Source organism: Bombus bifarius, unplaced genomic scaffold (assembly GCF_011952205.1).
Source record: "Bombus bifarius isolate JDL3187 unplaced genomic scaffold, Bbif_JDL3187 scf7180000007973, whole genome shotgun sequence".
Classification (NCBI taxonomy): Eukaryota; Metazoa; Arthropoda; class Insecta; order Hymenoptera; family Apidae; genus Bombus; species Bombus bifarius.
The window spans coordinates 1,068,943-1,093,256 of NW_022884359.1; the positions used below are offsets into that span (position 1 = coordinate 1,068,943).

Sequence of the window (24,314 nt, forward strand, 5' to 3'; positions counted from 1 at the left end):
CATAACATAAAAGTAATGATAAAAATGATTAAATACTTAAAATTTAATTTTTATTGTTTGATAGGTTTCATAGCTTGAAAGAACCAGCCAAGAGAAGACGAGACGCGTTAGAAGAAAGCTTACGATTCCACAAGTTTGGCTTTGAACTGGATGCTGAATTACAATGGATAAAAGATCATCTTCCTCAGGCATCCTCGACGACATTGGGACAAAATTTGCATCAAGCTCAGACATTGCATAAGAAACACAAGAAACTAGAAGCAGAAATTGCTGGCCATCAACCAATGATAGACAAAACTGCCGCTTCTGGACAGGCTTTGATCGATCAGGCACATCCAGAGAAAAAGAAGGTAATAATATATATAGTAAAAATATTGTTTGAAAGGTTTCTAGGGAAAACCAGATGCGTATATTTTCCCTGTTATTGTTCTTTGATAGATACTTGATTAATTTGAAATAAAAGTTTATAATTTTTGTACAGTTGGGACTGTTACAAGAATATTGGGTCTGCAGAGGTAAGGTCGGCACAGATGCATGAATATCATTGTTTTGTTTGAAAAGTAACAATATCATTTGATAAATAGCTGTAAAAATAAAAAAAAATAATCTAATTAATCAGGATTTTTTTAAAAAATTTTCCGGTGAAAAAAGTTAAAAATTTTAGATATATATCATAAATAAGAAACAGGGAAGTTTTTATTGCATGCATGTGCTTGTCTTACGTGATTTATTTTAACGTTGAAATATATTTTGTTACACAATATATTATTTTTTATTACATTGTGCTTTAAGCTATTTTATATTTTTAAATATTAACAAAATTTTGTTTTATTTAGTTTTATATGTTGATAAAAAAATTATGTGTAAAATATGTTTCCTGATCTATAGTTTTATGTTATTGCTTATACAATCATGTTAAAATTATACTAACATATTTAATTCCTTTATAGATACGAGAATTATGCGATGTGCTTGATGAAGCATGGAAAGACCTGCAAGAGAAGGCCGGAGAACGAAGCAAAGCTCTAGATTTATCTTTAAAAGCACAGGAATTCTTCTTCGAAGCAGGGGAAGTTGAAAGTTGGTTGAATGAAAAGAACGATGTTCTCAGTTCAACCGATTATGGCAGAGATCGTGATGCCGCTACAAAATTATTAACAAAACACAAGGTTGACCTCCACGTCTTTAATTTATAAAAAAATAATATTTATAAAATATAATTTATTAATATAAGAAAATTCTATATTTTATACAATGTTATATAATTTTTCAGGCGGTTGAACTAGAGTTAGACACTTACAATGGCATTGTAACAGAGATGGGACACACTGCAGCTACTATGATCAATGCGAAACATCCTGACAGCAAAGCAATAGCAAATAAGCAACAAGCAATCGTCCAACAAATGCGAGCATTACAGAGATTGGCTACAGTAAGACAACAACGCTTGATGGAGAGCATGTATCGACATGAATATTTCCTAGAAAGCAGAGAATTAGAACAGTGGATCAAGGAACAGGAACAGGCAGCAGCTTCTGAAGACTATGGTCAAGACTATGAACATTTACTAATACTGCAAGCCAAATTCAACGACTTTAAACATAGGATAGAGGCTGGTTCTGAAAGATTTAACCAATGTGAAGAATTAGCCAGAAAGTTAATCGCTAATGAGAGTCCTTATATTCAAGATATCGAGAAACGACAAGAACAATTAGGGTAAGATTTGACCTCGTAATTTCAATGATGTATATAATATGGACTTAGAATTTTGGTGTAAGTTACATGGAATCTTTTATTTCACCAAATGCATGTTTACTCTTTCGAAATTAATAATGCACTATTTCTGGTAATGTATAGTTAATATAGTTTTTAATATGATTGCAAAAGGGTAATATAGAATAAAGGATATGATTATATCGGTGTTGGGTTACTAACTGTTTTTGTACATATATTTAATGCAGACAAGACGATGATGACCCTGTAACGCAAGTGCAGAGGCAGCATGCTCTTATGATGTAAGTTGGTGGATTTTGTAGCATAAAGTGTAAATATTATAGCATGTTTTGTAGTCTTTATGAAAGAAGATTAAACAGCAAAACTCACCTGAATGATAAAATTAGAATATTCTCCGTAACTTATTAGGGAATCTTGGCAACATCTTCTTGGTCTCATTCGAAACCGTGAACAGAGGTTACAAGCAGCTGGAGAAATTCACAGATTCCATCGGGATGTAGCTGAAGCATTATCTCGTATACAGGAGAAAGAAGCAGCTTTACCAGAAGACCTAGGACGTGATTTAAATTCTGTGCTTGCGTTAATTAGACGCCATGAAGGTTTCGAAAACGATCTAGTCGCCTTGGAAGCACAACTCCAAGTTCTGGTTGAAGATGCATCCAGATTGCAAGCACATTATCCAGGAAATAATGCAGTACATATTGATCAACAGCAACAGATTGTTCTTGCTCAGTGGGAAGAGTTGAAAGATAGATCTGCTCACAGAAGAGATCAGTTGCAAGCAAGTTGTGACCTGCAACGATTTTTGACTCAAGTTAGAGATTTGATGAACTGGGCAGCTGGACTTCGTGCTGCAATGTCAACTGAAGACAAAGTTAGGGATGCGGCGAGTGCACAGATCTTAAAGGCAGAACATGAAGCTTTGAAAGGAGAAATCGAAGCAAGAGAAGATAGCTTTAGCTCAGTTCTTGATTTGGGTGAGGCTATGGTTCAAACTGGTCATTATGCTGCCTTAGAGGTCGAGGAAAAATGCAATCAGTTGTTAGATGAGAGGCAAAAGTTACATACTGCCTGGCAACAGAAAAAGGTACATTTGGACCAATTGATAGACTTACACTTCTTCTTACGAGACGCTAAACAACTAGACAACTTGTCAACTACCCAAGAAGCTGCATTAAGTGGTGATAATTTTGGTGATTCCGTTGAAGAAGTAGATGCTCAAGTAAAGAAACAGAACGAATTTGAAAAGCTATTAGTTACACAAGAAGAAAAACTAACTGCTCTGCAAGAGCACGGAGACAAACTTCTAGCTCAGAATCACTTTGACTCACCTACAATTGCCAAACGATTAAGTGAAGTTGTACAGAGACGTGCAAAAATTCGAAATCTTTGTGAGACGCGACGGAGGAAGTTAGAAGCTGGTTTGTTACACGCTCAGTTTGTTAGAGACGTTGCAGAAGCTGAATCCTGGATCGGCGAAAAGCAGAAGAAACTGGAAGCCGAGGCATCGAAAGGCGAAGTGTCCAGTTTGGAGGACAAAATTAAGAAATTGAAGAAACACCAAGCGTTCCAAGCTGAATTGGCGGCGAATCAGAGCAGAATCGAAGAGATCAAGGCTAAAGGAGAGAGACTGCTTCAACAGAAGCATCCAGCAAGTGCTGAAATTCGACAACAACTGGAACATCTTAATGCTTCTTGGAGAAAACTGTTATTCGAGTCTGGAAACCGTGGTAGAGGTTTGGAAGAAGCTCAGGATATTCTGGAATTCAACAACCAAGTGGAAAAAATTGAGGCTTGGATAAGAGACAAAGAGATGATGGTCCAGGCTGGAGACACCGGAAAGGATTACGAACATTGTTTAAGTCTGCAGAGGAAACTTGATGATGTAGACAGTGACATGAGAGTAGACGACTCTAGAATAAAGGCTATCAATGCTCTGGCTGATAAGTTGATCAAACAGGGCAGGGACAATGAATCGAAAGCTATTCAACAACGTCGTGATAACTTCAACAGCAAATGGAAAGGCTTACAAGGAGCACTGAGTGCTTACAGGGAAATGCTAGCTGGAGCTTTGGAGATTCATTTGTTTAACAGAGACATAGATGATACTAGTCAAAGAGTCATTGAAAAAGCAGTCGCTATGAACACCACTGATGTCGGTAAGGATCTACCTGCTGTTGAACAACTGCAGAGAAAGCAAGAAGCAATGGAGCGAGATATGACTGCCATAGAAGGAAAATTAAAAGAACACAAAGCAGAGGCCAGAGATTTGTCATCAAAGTACCCAGACAAGGCTCCACAGATAATGGGAATACTATCGGAATTACAGTCCAATTGGGACGATTTGCAACGATTTACTCAACATCGTCGTGAAGCCTTAAATCAAGCTTATACTCTGCACAAATTCCAGGCCGATTTACTCGAGTTAGAACTTTGGGTAGCTGATACAATTAAACGTATGGATGAGTCTGAGCCACCAACAACAATATCTGAAGCTGAAGCTTTATTAGAACTTCATCAAGAGAGGAAAGCAGAGATTGATGGCAGACAAGATACGTTTAAAGCTTTGAAAGAACATGGACAGAAGCTTCTAGCTATTAACGAAGATATCAAAGATAACTTGGAACATTTGGAAGAGCTCCGACAAGGATTGGTCAATGCGTGGGAAACTAGGAGGCAAAAATTAACACAGGCACATCAATTGCAATTGTTCAAGGAACAGGCTGATCAAGCAGACAGTTGGCTAGCGACGAAAGAAGCGTTCCTGAACAATGACGATCTTGGTGAATCTTTATCTGGTGTAGAAACACTGTTACGTAAACATGAGGAGTTCGAGAAAATGCTTGTCTCTCAATTGGGTCGTATTGACGAATTGGAGAAATTTGCGAATGAGATTTTGTCCGAGGAACATGCAGATGCTAACGTTATTAAGCATCGATTAGCATCTGTCTGTGCTAGAAGAGATAAATTGCAAAATAGTGCAAGGGCAAGAAGGAAGAAATTATTGGAGAGCCATCACTTGCATCAGTTCCTTAGAAATATATATGAAGTTGAGGGTTGGCTTCATCAGAAACAACAGGTGGCTAGTGATGAAAACTACAGAGACTCATCCAATTTGCAAAGCAAGATACAAAAGCATGCTGCTTTTGAAAGTGAACTCATGGCAAATAAAGGAAGAGTAGCTGCAGTGGTCAATGAAGGTAAATTGAATTTATTTTTTAGGTCACACTATATTTTTAAAATTGCAGCTACAACTATCTTGTTTAATAATTTTTACTAATTTTTCTATCAGGTGAATCACTAATTGAGGAGAAGCATTACGCATCGAAGAGCATTCAAGAACGTTTAGACGAGTTAGAAGCAGAATGGCGTTTACTCCAAGAAACCAGTGAACTAAAGAAGAACAGATTAAACGATGCTTACCAAGCTTTGCTCTTCAGGCGAAGTTTGGACGAATTTGAAGCATGGATGGATGAAGTGGAAACTCAATTGCAGTCAGAAGACCATGGGAAAGACTTATCCAGTGTAGCCAACTTATTAAAGAGACATACGAATTTGGAAAATGATGTTCTGGGTCACAATGAAGCTTGTGAATCAATTAAAGAGACAGCAACGAGTTTTCAGAAGTCAAATCATTTCATGTGTGACGAGATACAAGAAAGGGCGATGGTTATAATAAATAGATACCATAGTTTGCAAGAACCAATACAGATAAGAAGGGACAATTTGGAAGATGCTAAATTACTACATCAATTTTCAAGGGATGTTGAAGATGAGATGCATTGGTTGTCTGAAAAAGAACCTCTGGCTGCAAGCAGTGATCTAGGAAGTTCTCTAACCACCGTGCAGCGGTTACAGAAGAAACATCATGCTCTAGAGGCGGAATTAATTTCCAGAGAACCTGTAGTTGCATCTTTGGTAAGCAGAGCTACGATTATGGTGAGAAGTGGCCATTTTGCTTCAGAAAAGATTGAAAAATTGTCACAAGAATTGCAAGATAAATTATCGCATCTCAAAGATTTAGCTAGCGTTAGAAAACTGCGTCTACTTGATGCTGTTGAGTCACAGATGGTAAGAATTATTTGAATAACGAATTAATTAAATTTACTGTACAGAAGTTTATAGTGTTTTTGTCCTTTTAGTTCTATGCTGAAGCAGCAGAAGCAGAGCAATGGATAAAAGAGAAACATCCACAACTAACTGCCACAGACTATGGAAAAGACGAAGATTCTGTTCAGTCTCTGTTGAAGAAACTAGAAGAGATAGAACGAGACTTAATTGGCTTTGAAAACACTATTGGGAACTTAAAGAAACTTTCACACGGATTGATAGATAGACATCATTTTGATAGCAAGAACATTACACAAAAACAATCAGAGATCGAACAGAAGTTCAAAGAATTGCAGAAATTGAAAGAGTATCGATCTCAGAGATTGCGTGAGAGCGAGAAGTTCTTTAAGTTCATCAGACAAGCAGATGAAGTAATTGAATGGATTGGAGATCAGACAACTGTAAGTTTCTTATCGAAAAACCTGCACATATTATGCATCTAGGATAGTCTAACTTAAGCTAGGATTAATTCTATTGATATTAAAGTAAATAAAATTAATTTATTCTATAGGTTGCAGCCTCAGAAGATTATGGTTGTGACGTAGAACACGTTGAGCTTCTTATTCAGATATTTGATAACTTTTTAGCCGGTTTAACAACGAGCGAAGGTCGAGTATCAGCAGTACTGGATGAAGGACAAAAATTAATACAGGAAAATAATCCAGAGAAATCTAAAATATTGATGAAAATAGACGAGACTAAACAACAATGGGAAGATCTGAAGGAATTAGCGCATGCACGACAAGATGCACTAGCTGGAGCAAAACAGGTGCACATGTTCGACAGAACTGCGGATGAAACTATTTCGTGGATTCAAGAAAAAGAGACTACTCTCAGTTCCGATGGTTATGGTCATGATTTAGAAACAATTCAAGCTTTGGTAAGGAAACATCAAGGATTCGAAACGGATTTGGGTGCTGTTAAAGAACAGGTATATTATAAATATATGTTCTTTATGAGATAAATTATAATTTATCATATATTAATTGAAACAATGTTGTTTTTAGGTCGAACTGCTAATGGACGAGGCTTCGAGATTAATTGAATTATTCCCAGATGCTCGTTCGCACATAGAAGTGAAGCACCAAGAAGCTGAAGCAACCTGGAATGAATTACTAGAGAAAGCAGCTCAAAGGAGGAGCAAGTTATCCCAAGCGGAACAACTGCAGACATACTTGGGTGAATACAGAGACCTGATATCCTGGATAAATGAAATGGTAGCCAAAGTAACCGCCCCTGAATTGGCTCGTGACGTGCCAGGTGCAGAAGCACTGATATTGAGGCACAACGAGTACAAGGCAGAAATTGAAACACGCAATGAAGCCTTTGAGAAATTTTACAAAACGGGTCAGGAATTGATAGAAGAAGGTCATTTCTTGGCAAAGGAAATAGAAGACAAGATATCTGTCCTACAACACAGACAACAGCTCTTGAAAGACACTTGGGAGCAAAGAAGACACATCTATGAACAAAATCTAGATACCCAGATGTTCAAACGAGATGCAGAGACACTGGAGAACTGGATAGTGAGTAGGGAACCAATGTTGAATGATGGGAAACTGGGAGAAAGTATTTCACAAGTGGAGGAATTCATAAGAAAGCATGAAGACTTTGAGAAAACTATCGAAGCTCAAGAAGAGAGGTTTAATGCACTTAGACGCATAACTATGTTGGAAGAGGCGTTCCAGAAGCAACAAGAAGCAGAGATGGCAGCCAGACAGGCAGAGAAAGAAAGAATAGAGCGTGCTCGTCTAGAAGAACGAAAACGGAAGGAGGTACAAAGAATAACGGAAGAAAGGAAACGTGAGGAAGAACGAAGAAGACTACTAGATAGTCCACACCGTACTGTGCACGATGAAATCAATGGAACGACCGATGAACACGAGTCTATTAACAAGTTATCGCCACTGAAAACTTCTACTGCAACTGAAGGCCTAGACACAACGCCTCAAAAATCACATGGGCTATCACATGTATTTGGTGAAAAATTGAGAAGAACGACTCCTGACATTAAAAGAGCAGAGAGCATGAAGGTAGATACAAAAAAACCGAAGAGAACGCCCAGTTTCACGACCAGAAGAAGGACTCAGAGCTTCAGGAAACTTCAAAGGATGGAGAATATGGACGCCCTTCCACCAGTAGAGATTCAAGGTTTGTTAGAGAGGAAACATGAGCTTCAAAGTGCTGGCAAGAAGGCAGCAGTGCGTTCCTGGAAACAATACTATACTGTATTATGTGGACAACTTCTGTGTTTCTTCAAAGATATGGAAGATTTCTCACTGAGCAAGGCAGCCACTGCTCCTATCACCATCTTCAATGCCATATGCGAGAAAGCGGATGACTATACCAAGAAGAAAAACGTATTCAGGTTGAAATGTACAGATGGATCAGAATTTTTGTTCTTGGCACCAAGTCAACAAGAAATGGAGGACTGGGTGAACAAGATATCATTCCACGCCAAGTTACCTCCCAGTATGCAATTGTTAAGTTACGACGAATCACAAAAGGAAAGTTTAGAGAGGTTGCAGAATGTGTCTATAGAACATACTGATGATAATGTCTCAACTAGTAGCAGTCACGCTTCGACTCCTGAACTGGAACGAAAGAATTCTGTAATTAGACGCGATGTACCGAATCAACACTCTGCAAGCAACGTGCAGATTGAATTTCTCCAGATGCATAGGCAAAATCAACAGAAACGTGAATCACAGAGTAGTGCTGAGTTCATAGCTTCGCAAAGAAACGAATCACCTCAGACCCAAACACAGTTCTTGCAAATGCACAGACAGCTACAATTGCTTGCACAGCAGCAACAAATGATACAACAAGAGCAACTAGCAAGTCAGAGGGACCAGTATCAATCAAATTCTGGAGATAAACCACCTATTCCTCCAAGAGGAGCACCACCTCCTATTCCAATGCGATCGCCTAGTTCAGAAGCTATTCCTCAATACAGACGCGATGGTATATTAATTTAATACATTTTCTTTGAATGAGTTGATTAGAAAAATATGAAATAGTAATTGGAATATGATATTCTTGTGATTTTGCAGACATAGAACAAGGAAGATCCAGTTTTTATCAACAACGTAGCGCAACCTTGAATCATAACGGTTCCAGTCAGTATTCATCGACTACAACCTGGCATAGACAAAGTAGTGCGGATCTTAATACTTCACAAGGTACTTAGGAAACCCTCATAATTACATTTACGTATGCGTAGGAGATCCCTTGTTTTCATTGTATGTCGTTATTTTGTAGAATTAGCACCTCCCTTGCCATCAAGTGCCCCTCCACCAACCAGAATAGCTCAGTGGAGTGTTCCTCATGATCCTGGTTAGTCGTTGTTAATTGTTTGTCAGTGAATCATTCTTGCATGTTTTGTTCAACCTTCCAATTTTGTGTGTTTTTATCTATCCTAAATTGTCTTCCTAATAATATCTATTTAAGATAAAAGTTTTCTGCGTTAATAATTGCATAAGATTAACAGAGTCATCTTAACGGAAAAAATAATAAATATTATTTTCTATTACAGCTTATGGAAATGTTTCTTATGGAATCACAAGATCCAGAGAGGTAATTATATATTTAAATAGATTGAAAAGCCAACATGAAACCAACATGAAACCAGTATTATAAATTCTTTTATAACTAAATTATTGGTTTCTTGATAAGAACATTCATAAAGTATCTTATACAAAACTCAAACGTGTTTACCAATTAAAATTAATTAGATCCTTACACAGCAGCTATTGGTCCATTACTGTTCATTTACCTTCTTTATTCAGTTGATAGGACTATAGGAATAAAAGAAGAAAAGTAGATAAAGTTAGGAATAAAGAAAAATTTAAAATACCAAATTCAGAATTTAGATCTTAAAACATATTTTTATCTGTTATAGGGTGTGCAACAGAATAACTCAACCTTCACAGGTAGACCAGTTTCTCTACCGCCATCATACGTACCTCCTCCAGCAGTTCCACAAAATTCTCAACCCCTCACGAACGTGGAAAGTAGAAGAACTAGCGAAAGTGGATCAGAAAGTGAACATAGCGTGGGTAATAATCGCAAGGACCGCGATTACAAACGAAGCTCTGTTTTAAGTAATCTATTTGGCAGACGCAAGAAACCTCAATCGTAATCCTATTGATGACAATATTTACGCATACAGAACATCTCCGTAACGAGCGTACAAGTTTTCATGGAACAAAACCGAGATTAAGCTCCTTCGAGTCAGAAAAGACACGTGTACGTGCTATTTTTGTAGCATGATACATGAGAGGATTCCTGTAAATTATATATATTTTTGTGTACTATACAAATTAAACTTTATCGTTCACGTTATTTAATAATACATTGAGTTGATCATGTATAAAAAGAAAGCTATATAGAAACCATAACACGAATGAAGAGAATATTTGACTCTAATAGTATACAATTTGACCTAATTTTGAGAGCAATATATCTGAATGAGTCCCTGATATTAAAGAAGTATACATTACAACGATAACTTCTAAGAAGTTCTGTGGCATGTTCAACTCAAATGTTAAAGTCAATATAGAATGTATGAAATATATATATATGGAGAACTTGCATTTTTCTATTATTTTTCTTTTTTACTTGCGTTGAAATGTGCAAATATGTCTGATATGTCAGGGATTAAAAAAGATATTAAAAAGAGAAGGAAAAGCGACTGTTAGACAAATAATTTTTAAAGAATCATTGTTATACAAAGATTAATCCTCCATTTTTGAAAAATCTACTATGCACCATGTGGACTTTATGGAAATTTATTATAGTTATTACGATCGTTCAATTGTTTCGTTGATTTCTTTAGATGCACCGTAAAGCTACAAAGAAAAGAAATATGTTAGAATTACACCTTACACGCAATGAATGTTACTGAATTTATTTAAAGTGTACCTGACTTTAAGAGGAAAGTTGAAGTGTATGGAAGAGGAATATGCAGTTGCGCGAATAATGTAAGGTTTAAGTTTTATAGATGTCAGTAATATATGCATTGCAAATACTTATATATTTCGAAACGCCTGTTCGGGACCAATGAATTTATAATGTAATTAAAATACCAGAGATATGTATACATATCATATTTTTTTTTAGAAAAGCGGAAAAATTATGCGTTCTCGAAGATTACCGATTATAAATATCTTTTCTTTTTTATGATGAAATATTACAATGTGTAAAATGTATTTAATACTACATAAAGATTGATTATGTATTATGTAGGTTCATCAATGCTATTTCATAGTTATGTAGGACATCTTATTTTGCGCCAAGATGTCAATGATCGAAAGTTTAAAAGATATTAAATAAATAAAGGAGAAATTTAAATTAATAGATGATATATTTAAAATCCCAAAATCTATTTCTATAAAATTTACTGTAATATCTTTTAATATTACGCTTTGGAATTAACAATACATTATACTAAATTAATGTGATGCAATGCTGCATTATTGCACTGAACACAATGTTACTTTATAGTGCAAGATTCATCATATACAGTACTATTAAAATTAGCTAAGTATTTCCTATAGCACTAAGTAGCATTTTCTTTACGTAATTATCTAATATGTACATATATTTATTATTTGGCATTCTTTTTTTACACAAACATATCGTCGCAAAAATAAGTATCGATGTAAGACTCTGAGTATGTAACAAGGGAAACGATGTTCAACAACGAGATCAGTCACGCAAATACTAAAAATACAATTCCAGTACATTGATATAAAAATGCATTTATGTTGCTTAAACAATATTACAAATCTAGTATCTACTTACTACAAAATTACATTAATAAAGCTTAAAATCAGTTTAAAATGTAACAATAGTAGCAACAACAAATAATTCAATTTCCAATTAATAAAATAGAAAATTCCTCCAAATCAATCAGTCAAGTACTCACAGTCAATATCATTTGTAATGAAATTATCACATCTATTGAATTTTATTTGTGGCAATAATATTGCCAAATTTTACATAAACTTCATCTTTAAGGAAAAAATAAATGGAGATTCTGTAGCATTACCATAGAGGGTCTATGAATTCTGCTATTTCAATTTTCAATCACAAGTAATACAAAATATGACCTGTTTTTAGTGAAGACGGATCTACACAATATGGTCAGTAACAGATAAGTCACAATAGAACAGTTCACCGTCAGTCATCGACGATTGTCATGGCAATGAGCATATCAACAGTTATACAATGGTTGGTGGTTGAAGAACAGCTGGTGCTCGCCTGACTTTCAGTGCTTCTGGGCTCATGGCGCGCACCTGCTTCGTGATCTGGTCATAATCATACGTAACAGCCAATCCACCCTCCGTGTTCGTCTTTCTCACATACGCTTTATTTTGAGATGAGTTCACATTCTTCTGTCTATCTGCTGTAGGTGTATTGCTATATAATGCATCTGCAGCAATGCTACCATCTTCTTCTCGACGATATCTTCTATTCTTCAACCTTAACACTGAATATACAGCAATGAATACTAGAAGGAGAAGAAACAATAGCCCTACTGCAGCTGCTGCTGCAATTACTCTCATCTCCGTTGGGTCACGAATAGTTAGTTTGATATTAGTGGAATCTCTACCCTTTTCGCTTTCTACTAAGAGGGTGTATATTCTAGCGTCCTCTATTTGGAGATCCTTGATCATTAGCTTGGCCCAGTAGCAATTAGTTGGCATATCGTTTTCCTTGATATGCTCTAATGATAGTGCTTCGTATTTTGGATGAATACTCTCGCCTAGAAAAAGAAGAAATTGTCTATTTGGCTAAAAAACATATGCTGCAGCTATAAACCTTTTTTTTTTAGAAAGCTCCACCATTAACAAACATATTTTGATACTCGCCAGCTCTGATATGCGAGCTTCCCCATTGCCAAGCAACGAGTCTAGGCGGAGGTCTCGAACAAAAGCGAGACTTTAAAGTGTGTTCCGGTTCTCCGGCCCATCCTAGTGACTCGTAAATGCCCTTTCCACCGGAAGACGGCCTCGCCTGTATCTCAGGCGGTCCGGTTACGTGGAGCACGTAACGAGCCTCGCTGGGCATTTCTCTCCTCACTCCGTTGATCACATTGAATGCCACGCATCGATATTCCCCTTCGTCGGACCACATCACGTTCTTCAAATGTAAACGTTTACCACCGTCTTTGGTCTGCAGCGGATTCTCAATGGTCTCCGTCATGCCACCACGAAGATGCACCCATCGATATTGAGGTGGAGGATTTGCTTCAAAATCTATACACTCGAAGGGTTCCAAGCTTGTACCAAGCAGAGTTGTTTCTTCGAATTTTTGCGCGGTGTCGTTGTAAGTAGAATCTTCTGATTTTAATCTGGGACTATCTGAAAATAGAAGACTTAAATAAGATGTGAAGATGATTGATGGTGATCACTATCAATCAAGAATAATTACAGTAATATAATAAGATTCCTCAAATTTGCAAAACGGGTATATTACTCATAATTTTTTTTTAAATAGAAAATGTACTTCCATTTGTCATGATATTGTATGTCATAGATCTCAGTGGTATCAGAAAAATATCCAGCAACAGATAATATCGTCGCACTAGTGTCGGAAGGATTAAAGAAATAATTATTCTGAATGAAAGGAGACTACAGTGGTCTAAAAAAGAAGCCACATTTCATCACAGGGAAAAACCCAATAACTATTATTTAAAGCAAACTGTAACGCTACCGCTAATAAATGACAAATGGACGTTCATGTCAATGAGCACACAATTGCCGTTATTTTATCCAACTGTTCCTCTGTCTGAAAAGCGCTTAGAACAAAAGTGCAGCATAGTTAGACGAGGAAAGTGGCCAAATTGACGTGTTCTCGTTGTTGATCACGATGGTGGTTGTTCGTAAAAGAAAAAGAAGGAAAAAGAAATAGGTATCATGGTAAAAGTCGGACTAACATTGTACGTCCAGTCTATAGTTAGCCGCGGTGCTTTCACCGATAACGTTGACCGCCTTGCAAGAATAGAGACCGGCATCGTTTCTCTTGACCGGCTCGAATCTCAACTCGGAGCCGGTCATCGTGCCGTTCTGCTGCGTTCTGTTTAGCATCAACGCCACCACGTTGCTTGTTACCGCGATGGGAGTTGAATCCTTGAACCACTTGATCGTTCCGCTGGGATTGCCATCCGCGAAGCATTTCAGGCTCATAAAGCTGGCCGAATCCTCCAGTGCCGCCACCAGGAGTCGGGGCTTCGTTTCTATTCTTACATCTGGGGAGTCTGAAATTTGATATACATATAATTTAGTAATGGTTGAACATTGTTTTTCCTTTAATAGAGCACAATTAATATAATCAATGTTTAAGGACTTTTGGATAAAAAAATTAGAGGAAAAATCCCAACTCATAAGTTACACAATGACCATTTTTCTAATATCTTACGCCAAAACATTGCTACTTTCCAAACAGGGTGCTCTTACAAATAGAAACTGGTCAAATCATCTACCTAACTCCAATCATTAGAAATTCAGATCTAATATTAGATTTCTACTTTATGAAAGGAAAGATTATCATTTGCCATAGGGTTCTGATGTGTATTCACTGGAGTGGTCAAAAGTGAAGTGTAGCGTGAATTGCAAATACTACGATTGTTTTTATTCTGCATCGATAGAAACTTGTCTAATATCAGTTGTACAAAAGTACGTGGAATATACATACAATGCACATCCAGTCGTGTTTCCGCAGATGTTGGAACGACGCTGGATGGATGCATCGTGATGCACCGAATCGGCAGACCATGGTTTTCCCTTTGTCCACGGACACGGAGGAGGCTGTGGGCTGCCCAGGTTTTCGGACTATCTACTTCTGTCGCGTTTGTCTGCTCCCTTAATGGCTCTACTTCATCCCCTCCTATGTACCTGTGTAAAGAACAAACAATTGATATTAAAAAGTTTTTTTTATAATAAATATACACTAAGGGTAAAAAGTTTGAAACCATTTTTTTAGACGCAGCTACATATTTCTCAATTTTCTGACAATTCTAACATTACATTTTTATTAATATTAAAATTAATGTAAATCAAGGTTTACTTTTTATGTTAGGAAATAGTCAAATTTAATTTTACTATTAATTGAAAATTATTCTTCATCTTGATAAATTTTTGGCTAGAGGATTTCCTATGGTAACAGAATTCCAATTCTAAGTCGACCTTTTTTTCTTAAATTCTCAAATTATGTGAAGTATGTAGTGATTTTGAACTTTTCGATAGTATACATACATGTTTTATACATGTTAATTCTAAAATAGATAGGGTGAATTGTTATATTTGCTAAGATTCACATGTACTGAAAGTAAGTCAAGGATGTTCTCATATACTTATGGAGAATGAATGATGTATTCATACTGCATATCTACCGCAGTATAACTAGAACTCCAATATTGTTCATTAGCTTGTTTTTTTAATCCTTCTGCTGTTTACTAGAGCTAACTATCAAGCTAATGCTTGGTTCCAGTTATATGTTTAATACCTATCTATCAGCTTATTGTTGGTTCCATAAGTATGTTTAATATCTTATTATTTAAATATTTTAAATATATTTGAAGTTTGTTCTTACGTTGGATTTAGCTACTTTATATTTGGCATGAATGAAAATGTATCACAGAGTAATTGGTGTTACAAACAAACATTAACTAGAGTTCATCATTAAAGATTTACAATATTTTAATATGATGATCAATTATTAACATGAAACTCTAAGAGTAACATCAAAACTATTTCATTGATCCAAGCTCCTAATTGAATGCTAAACAAACAAATAATACTCTTCTGAATAACTTCAAATTAATTCTTCAATATACTTATTCTTCCATACAAAATACTTGGAAGAACTTCCGCAACCATAAACAAAAAAAAATAATTTATAATCTTACCAATCGACTAAACATTTTCGAACCCAATTATCCACAAAACTTTTGATATATTCTAACAAAATTTCTACAATTGCAGGCAGAAAATGTCGTCACTGCTCCATCCTAATCGCAACAGCCGTTACGCCCAAGTTTCCGGAAAGCGGTTTAGCAATTTCCCACGAATACCGATATTCAAGGTTTATACCCTTTCTAGAGTGATTCACGGGGAGACTATGCCCGCGGCCAGTTTCTCCGCTTCTATGGCTACAATCTGCATAATTACGCTTGCCGCTGCATCTTCAGCGAAATGGAGCAAAGAGGAAGAGACAAAGAGTAAAAGGAAAAAATATGAGAAACAACGAATTATTTAGACAGCGTGCCTATTAAAGGCTGTAAAAAGAGTCGCTGCTACCTCGCCCCGTTGCAACGGCCGGCATCATTTCTACGAACGCAAGACCAAGTGTGAAATTAGGAACTGTTCTGGCTCTCTTCGTTCCACATTCGATTCGTTTCCAACGAATGGGAAAAGAATACACCGGTATACGTAAGTGAAATTCACTGTTCCGAGTCTCTTTCCTGTGAGTTGCTCTTTTACAAGCACTGATGACACCGAAGACATAAAAAATGCATAGAATAGTGAAATGCGCAGACTATGAATCGATTCGAGTGAAAACTTACTATTCATACTGCGGATGTATATGGAAATTCATATTTTTACCAAAATGATTAAACGAATGGAGGAAGTGAAACCTAAATAGAGATTTGTTTTATCTATTAAATATTACAATACTTTACTTTTAGTTTAGATATATTTATATATTTTTTCATATTATTGTCCCATGAAGTATTACATCTTGAAATGTGATAGAAATCTTCTACTTAATTTTTGTTCTCAAATCCTTCTACTTGAACAAAAAATCTGTACAGTGAATGTTCTATTTTAGTATAATTTATTAGTAATTTAATTTGCCGCTAGCTTAGAAGCAGAATTCTTTTTACTTGCTTTTTTTATTTTATGGAATGACTTCCAGCGAAGAGAGAAATCATTCTTTTCAATTCTTGAAATAAACGTTAATCGTTTGAGAGATAGAATTCCGTGAAAAATGAAACGGATCGAATCCGATTCACGGACAATTACCAGTGAAACTTGTCCCCCACTCGTACCACTTCCTCGTCTAACTTAAATCGTTTGCGCTTTCTAACTAAGCGATTAACGATCTATAGCGATGAAATTTTCGGCCACAAAATATCCTTTTTATTTTTATAGACAAAAAAGAATAAACTTCTCAAATACCTAAATACAATTAATTAATCTGTTTCTCAATTCGAAAGAGCCAACAGATTTCTAATTTCACGCAGAAAATAATCATGCTATAAAATTCAGTGCACCGGAGGTAATATGTAGTTACGGATGGAAGAAAGTTTAAAATTGATACGCTATAAATTTTAGTATCTTACTTTTGTACTAAATATTTTTACCACATTATCGATAGTCATCTAATTCCATAGTATACAGTATATTTATTCATTGTTCGTTATGAATTCTTTCATTATAAATGACCAAAAAATAAATTTAAAAGATCTGAAACAAAAATCTAAAAACATGCTATATTTAACAAACTTTTTATAACCACTCTTTTGTCCGCCACTGTAAATTACAAATATTATTATGTACGATTCATTGTTCCAATAGAAAAAAAGGATCATACATAATTCAGTAAAATAATATATAACAAGAAATCATTGTGTATCTATTATTTCCTTATGAAACGAAAGAAACTTTTCAGATAACCTAGTAAATTAAGTCGTAAATTTATCAAATGTGGACTAAATTGAACAATACATATTAATCTCATTTATAACTTTAACGGCTATACCAAAGGCACAAAATGAAAGTAACGACTTAAATTCGCAATTAGGATTATATATCGCTTGAAGATCAGATTAAAACGTTCCGTGGATGTGTTTACATGGCGTAACACGTGCATTCACGGCTGCCAGGCGATCGTGGAAATTGTAACGCCGCTCATGCGAACATGATGATCGGTACAGAAGTGAGTTTTATGTTATAAGAATTTAGATGAGGTGTGGCTAGCTGATCACTAGACCATGACACGAAAAAAGAAGCTGCTAGCAAACCTCTCCGCTGCGTAAACACCGCGTTATGGGTTCTTGCCTCGTCTATAGCCTTTGTGAACCGCACTTTTTATCTCTTAGCGAAACACTGTTTTCATGAAACCAGAAAATCTGCAAATACAAAGTATACGTCAGTGTCTAGTTGTATAAACGAGGAAACTTTTTAGGGAATTCTTTTCGTCAATGCCAATTGGAGTATTCCCAATAAATAACATAGAATTACATTAGATAATTCCATTTTAAAAAGGGATTTGTTTTATAGCTGAATCTTCCAGGAACGTGGTCGCATTTCTTTTTAAGTTTTAGACCCCTGATTCTCAAGAAGAAATTTATGAACTAAGATATTGTTTATAATTTTCAATATTGTAAAATTAATCTTTCATTGTAAAAGATAATTGATTTGAATATGTCGGACTTTTTACATTGAAACTAAAAAAGAAGCAACTCGGTTCGACAAATAATTTTTGAGATAAAAATTCCCAAGTGTATTTCTTTAAAAAATTCGACATCAGCAGAGTGATGACATAAACTCTTCCTAATTTTATATAAATTACATCATATTTCATTTTAAGTAAGGTCCATGACACTGACAAAAAAACTGACCAATTTGACGCGGCATGACCTCATTTTTGCTTTTTATGAAGTATTGATTTCTGTTATTAGATTTGTGCTTAACATTTCATTTAGATTTAAAAAGTAACAACGTAATTTCGCCTACAGTTAGCATACCTTGAAACGAAAGTCGTTGCAAAAACGATAGGAATATAGCCAGTACCGTTGCACAAGTGTTTTGTTGCTGTGTACAATTGGAATGAATGTAACCAGAGAACCAGAAGTGAATTGAAAAGAATACAGTCTTGTACCATTTTTTAATCAAATTATTAATTTTAGTAATTTTACTTTGTAATTAAAAGGCGATTTTTTTAGTGATATCACAAGAATCTTTTTACTGTAATATATATAATGATGGATTTTTTTATGGAAAATTTGTGGCAGACGAATCTCATCTTGTGGGATAGCAAAATGTTGTTTGCAGAAAGACAGGATTGTGTACCTATATTAGATATGGGATAGAGAATATAAGATTTGTCAAATGAAATAAGAGATATAAAATGCGAATGTAGGAAACATGTATACTCTACTAACGATTATGCAGGTTTGGGCTAGGTTTACCCTTATAGTGGAGTAATTAACTGAACTCACCATTTGATAAGCGCCGGTGGGTTTCCATATCTTGATACGCAGGAAATGGTAACTTCCTGGCCTTCCCTTAGAGTTAGGGCGGAGTTTAAAATCGTCCCTCCATATTCCAACCGTGGTTTGCGGGGTTTTACTGAAATACATTGACATTTAATAATAACGGAAATAAGAGAGAAACTTTCAATTTTTTTATTTTCATTCATAATTGCAATTAAACCAAATTATCCACTTTCATTTTACTTTCCCTAGCACATTTATATCAAATGAAAGAATATTCTTTATGACTCACAGTAAGTACACTATACATGTTTATGCAAATTTATAGTTTTATTAATATAACTAAAAAAATAGAACTTGAATAGAAATTTATGTTATCTATTAAATATTCTACTGTTGTGCGAGTAAGCGAAATTTCCCAAGAAAATTTGAACATATTCCAAACATTACTTTCTTGAATACCAACCTTTAAACGGAAAGATTTTATTCTGCACTTTTGACTTATTTTAATTCCTGCTTCACATATACTAGGCAAATTTGAAAAGTCACAAACCCTCATATGAAAACAATTTATTATACATTTATTATATATTTATTCTTTCACATAGATTCACCCCCTTGTCGACTATACTATGATTATCAAAATATCCTATGCACGTCGAGTTATTCTATTCTACAGAAAATTTTCGTTAAAGCGGTTGTTGCAAAAATCCAAGCTGCTAAGAGGAAAGTAGAACGGAACGACTGGTTCACGTTGCATCACACCGTTGCCCGCGTTTAGCGAATTTTAAATTGCACCGCCAAATCTGCATCGTTCCATTCGAGGAGGCGTCAGAATCTGATTAGCCACTTGTACGATTCGTCGAGGATCATTCACGCTTGTGGAAAGCGATACCTGTCAGGGTGACGTAAAAAGCCAACGTTCCGTTAAAACTAAGTGTACACACTTATTTAACGATTTAACGTTTCGTGGAATGTTGTGTGCAGATCGTTAAGTAGCCTCTGTTGATTTCTTAATTTAAACATATTACATATGTACATTAATATGCAATCCATCTAAAGCGGTAATCCTGACCGTGTTTCAGTGGAAATTGGATTACTGGGTTGATAAATTTCAAGATTTTTAAGTGTTTTCTTAGAGATGAATTTTCGTTAGAAAAACTGAGCAACCTGTTTCCATATTTTTTTTCTAGATATCTTAAGATGGTGATATAGTACAGATGCAGGCTGGTATCGAAGATCGGCTCTCGAGTGGATGAAAAAATTCTTGGTCTGGTGCAGGTCATGGAAATTTGGTTGACGATGGCGGTAGAGTGAAGTGGAAGGTTTTTGGAAGCGTAAAACGTGCCGCTATTTATGTGGGATTAGAGTTCAGTGAATATAGAAAAAAAAGAATGTTCAGTGAGATTTTAGAGATCAATTTTCTTAAGTAACAAATGGCGCTTCACACAAGAAATAGACAAAAAAAGATAAATGGAAAGTTATAATAAAAACAAATAAACAAAAACAGTATGTTCAACTTAATACAGACTCCAATTTATGGGATGTTTTATTTAAACAAAGCGTAAAAACTGTATCTAGAAATATATATGAAATAGATACAAAAGGTTAAAAAAATTTTTAAAGTTACAAGGAAGTAATAGTAAAAAACTACAGTAAATAATAAAATCCAAGAAAACAAAATAAGAATTATTATAAAATATAATGAAGCTTATAAACCATACAAAAGAAGTTCTCCCGTAGAAATGACTAGAAAAAACAATTGATATAACTGTATGTAATGAAAAATGGTAGATGTTACTCAGTTTGCTAAGACCTATCCAAATAATAAAGAGATTGATATCACCTTCCACTGAAATACAATTTAGAGGAAATTCTCCATTGAAATACAATTCTAACCTCTCTCTTTTACCCCCTAAAACTCGCTTCAAACTTCATTAATTTCTGAGAAAATATCTTGTAATAGATTCATTCAGGGTACCCTGTATAGAAAATTCAATCATTAAAAGCTTGCGAGAATAAGAATTAAGTATTATCCCTCTAGCGGCGATTAATCAAACTATCAAACCCCGCCAATTTATATAGAAAAATTATTAAAAATTTTTCAACCAAATCTTACCCCTAACTAAAAGACGAGATGGTAAAGAAGTTAAGGCGTCCTGTCGCGTGAAGTCACCAGAGGTGACTTGACACTCCCAGTAGCCGTCATCGAAGTCGAGGGAGGCTCTCCTGATAAGAAGGGTGCAATCGCTGCCGCGTCCGCTGGCCCATTCGTACTTATCCGGATGCATACCTACTGGTTTCCGGTCCTTCTGCCATATACATTGACCCCGTTTGTCCTGTACCCTGCACCTTAATTGTACATCGTCACCGGAGGAAACTTCTTGATACAGGGCTGGAGTTTCCGCGAATCTTTGCTCGCCAGTAATTCGAACTATCAGAAATATGATCACAGTGATGCTTTGGAGATAAGTGAATTTCATCTTGGAAGGTAGTAATTTAATTTGTAATTAAATGAATATTTCTTGAAAATTCTTCTTCGTTGAGATACTTCTTGTGTATTTATTATGTTTATTAAAATTATTTATTTTACTTGTGTATTTTTTATAGAGTGTATTTCATTCTATAAAGTTGCATTGATTATTTGGATATTTATTATCAACAACGCTTTAATCTTGTTCCTGTTAACGATTTTAATTTCAGATGAATTATTAATTGTTCTTTTAATTGTTCACTTGTATTGTTTTATTTTGTGGACATAAGTTCGTTGTTAATTGTATCACAAAATAACTACAGTTTTTAGTTCGTTGATGTAATCGATGTTATTTCGAAATAATCGATTGTTAGATCGATTATTGATAGTTATAGGAAATTAGCGGCAAATGAATCACAATGAGAGAGCTGTTTCGAAAGTTCGTAAAATCACGTCACTTTGTTATTTCTTCACAATTAGCTGTACATATTGAATTAAAAAAAATTATTTATAACAAAAAATTAGGATATCTTTTCCTTTCTTTAATAAAATAGTTTCACTACAAACACTGTACGCTTCAGTTCGATGGAATTTAAAACACAAATATTCGACGCTTGCAAAAAATTAAAACCTTGTCACATTTAATTTAAATTAACAAATAGATTTGAAATTATAGTTTCAGAGATGGCGTTGATGTTCGTAGTTAATCCAATAGTCTACAGTCAACATCGAGATTCTTTCTATCGAAGAACATAAGACGAAGTGAGCTGTTGTGAAATTCGAAGGAAACTCCGTGACAGCGAAGATCCTGCAGCGCCATCGTCGGTAGTTGACCAAAACATTTTCACATCCCTTATGAAATTTAAATTTTTTACACTGTTTTTTACTACCACAAAACACCAATATAAGTATCAATTCAAAACTTATTCGAGTAAATTAATCTTCTTTGATCTTTCCTAGATACAGTAGTCTCGATCAAACAAAGTCATGTTTCATCTAATTAAAACTTTGATACGTTATAATAATTTGATCACTTTCGTTATCATTTGTAGCGGAAAATTGAATTCCACTGCATCTTATGCTCAACAATAAGAATCAGCTGTATATCATCGTAAGTAAGTTTTACAAACTTGAGGATTTTACTGTCGATATAATCTTTTTTCATATTTTAGATTTGTATATCATTATTTTAAAATGTTTTGTTTTTTTTAAATAGGGATTACTGTATAAACCACCATCGAAATTTTGAACCAACAACTTCACATAACAAAGTTCTTCGCTAGACACGATTAAACTTTCACAACACGCAATTTTTTTCCAAATGTTATTGAAGCTAGGTATTAGTTGTTAAGTATTATAATTTGAGGAGAATAGACGTATTACATACAGGAAGCAGCGATGGTTGAGAAGGAAGAAAAGAAAACAGCCCGCTGGACGTAAAATCGAGTGTATCTAGGACGTTGGAGTACAATGCTGGAAGCACGTAGTGGAACTGAGCCGGAGTTAAAGCCAGAACGTTCATCGGAGTGGAAGCGGAAGACGGGCCCCAAACGCAGGCCCACGCGTGCGTATCCAACCCTGTCTCCTCTGTTGGCTATCCTTATTATTCGAGCGTGTTATCATTATGCCATGCTACGGCGAGTTTAGCCGCCCATTTGTTCTATATACTTTTTATTTTTGTGCTTAGCCAGGGAGAAACACCATTACCGCGCCCCCTCCAATTTCCAACCCAACCCCCAAACTTGTCTCCACGAAGTTTCAAGAGAAAGCTCCTTACAGATCATTACAAGTCTATACTAAACGTAATTTAACTACCGAGACCCTTTTGCACAATAATTTATCAATCAATAATATTAGTACGTTGGAAAGTTGTAAGTTGTGGGTTATAGATTTCTTTTTCGAAATTTTACAATTTTACATCAAATAGGATAATTAGATATTGATATTTGTTTATTTCATTAGCTTTATTATCAAACTTGTTACTACAAGAGAGCCTATTAATTTGTAACTTGTAAAACTTTATTAATAACATTAATTTGATTATGCAAGGAGGGCTGGCAAACAATTTGATAAGTTTTAAGGAAAAGGAAATGCACGTATTTTAATGCATTATTACATTTTAAGTTCATATATCCTAAATTAAGATGGAAAGAAATAGCTATGTTCCTATTAATGTGTTCTATGAATTATGATAAATTACCGACAGAGACGCGCGTTACTTTCTATTCCCAATGCGACCGTCGAAACTCAGTAAAGAGAATCATATTGCGCGGAATTTTCGCTCGCGAGATAATTTATAATTACTACTAACAAGGTTAACTATGTAGCAATAAATACCGTGACTGATAAATCGATAGTTTAATACAGAGTGAAAGCAGTTTTGCGGGAAACCGATGAATCGCCTGTTCATAGACGCACGAATTAATAACTGCGTTAATGAGCTGTTAATAGATCTAATCAATTGCTTATCCATTTTATCGATATAACGAGCTTATGGCAATAAATAGAATTTAGAAATATCGTAAGAATTAGTCTGAGCTGTTGCATTAATCGTGACTATTCAAGGTTGTTTTTGTATTCTTGGGAAAATGAGATTTCCCCTATGGGAAAATACACTCCCTGCGTTTCTGAAGGAAGTGCTTTTCATGGCTATGAATGGAAGTACGTGCACGTATCCTTACAACAAAGTACACGCTACGTTTGACGTAGTTCTGCATTATTTATTAGTCTAGAGTATGTTTGAGTTATAATTGAGCTATTTATTGATATTTT

At 35.2% G+C, this 24,314-nt stretch overlaps 2 protein-coding genes across 6 annotated transcripts in view; one reads left to right on the forward strand and one right to left on the reverse strand.

Moving 5' to 3' along the window:
- LOC117216733 (spectrin beta chain, non-erythrocytic 2) overlaps window positions 1-11,218 on the forward strand; it is a 57,665-nt gene extending 46,447 nt beyond the window's left edge. For 3 of the 5 annotated variants that reach the window (XM_033463694.1, XM_033463691.1, XM_033463695.1), the window contains exons 9-21: window positions 65-350; window positions 951-1,169; window positions 1,274-1,716; window positions 1,962-2,015; window positions 2,143-4,934; window positions 5,027-5,805; window positions 5,877-6,245; window positions 6,356-6,775; window positions 6,852-8,808; window positions 8,898-9,026; window positions 9,106-9,180; window positions 9,380-9,420; window positions 9,746-11,218. In XM_033463694.1, coding sequence (XP_033319585.1) covers window positions 65-350; window positions 951-1,169; window positions 1,274-1,716; window positions 1,962-2,015; window positions 2,143-4,934; window positions 5,027-5,805; window positions 5,877-6,245; window positions 6,356-6,775; window positions 6,852-8,808; window positions 8,898-9,026; window positions 9,106-9,180; window positions 9,380-9,420; window positions 9,746-9,985 — 7,804 coding nt within the window. In that variant the 3' untranslated portion in view covers window positions 9,986-11,218. The remainder of the gene's footprint in view (window positions 1-64; window positions 351-950; window positions 1,170-1,273; window positions 1,717-1,961; window positions 2,016-2,142; window positions 4,935-5,026; window positions 5,806-5,876; window positions 6,246-6,355; window positions 6,776-6,851; window positions 8,809-8,897; window positions 9,027-9,105; window positions 9,181-9,379; window positions 9,421-9,745) is intronic. The other 2 variants (XM_033463693.1, XM_033463692.1) reach the window with 2 other exon arrangements.
- A 651-nt stretch (window positions 11,219-11,869) lies between these two features.
- Window positions 11,870-21,696, reverse strand: LOC117216734 (hemicentin-2-like). Its single transcript, XM_033463696.1, has 6 exons — window positions 21,189-21,696; window positions 19,076-19,205; window positions 14,545-14,744; window positions 13,787-14,107; window positions 12,720-13,211; window positions 11,870-12,613 (listed from the first exon to the last, which is right to left on the reverse strand). Exons 1-6 carry the CDS (start codon window positions 21,550-21,552, stop codon window positions 12,069-12,071), a joined length of 2,052 nt encoding a protein of 683 aa, XP_033319587.1. The 5' UTR covers window positions 21,553-21,696; the 3' UTR covers window positions 11,870-12,068.
- Between the last annotated feature and the right edge of the window lie 2,618 nt (window positions 21,697-24,314).

Excerpts from the sequence above, each read along its gene's own strand:
- LOC117216734 (XM_033463696.1), bottom strand. The coding sequence starts at position 21,552 with ATGAAATTCACTTATCTCCAAAGCATCACTGTGATCATATTTCTGATA. Across the intron at positions 19,206-21,188 it reads ATCTCGTCTTTTAGTTAGGG|TAAAACCCCGCAAACCACGG; the intron begins GTAAGATTTGGT and ends AATGTATTTCAG. Across the intron at positions 12,614-12,719 it reads AAGCTCGCATATCAGAGCTG|GCGAGAGTATTCATCCAAAA; the intron begins GCGAGTATCAAA and ends TTCTTTTTCTAG.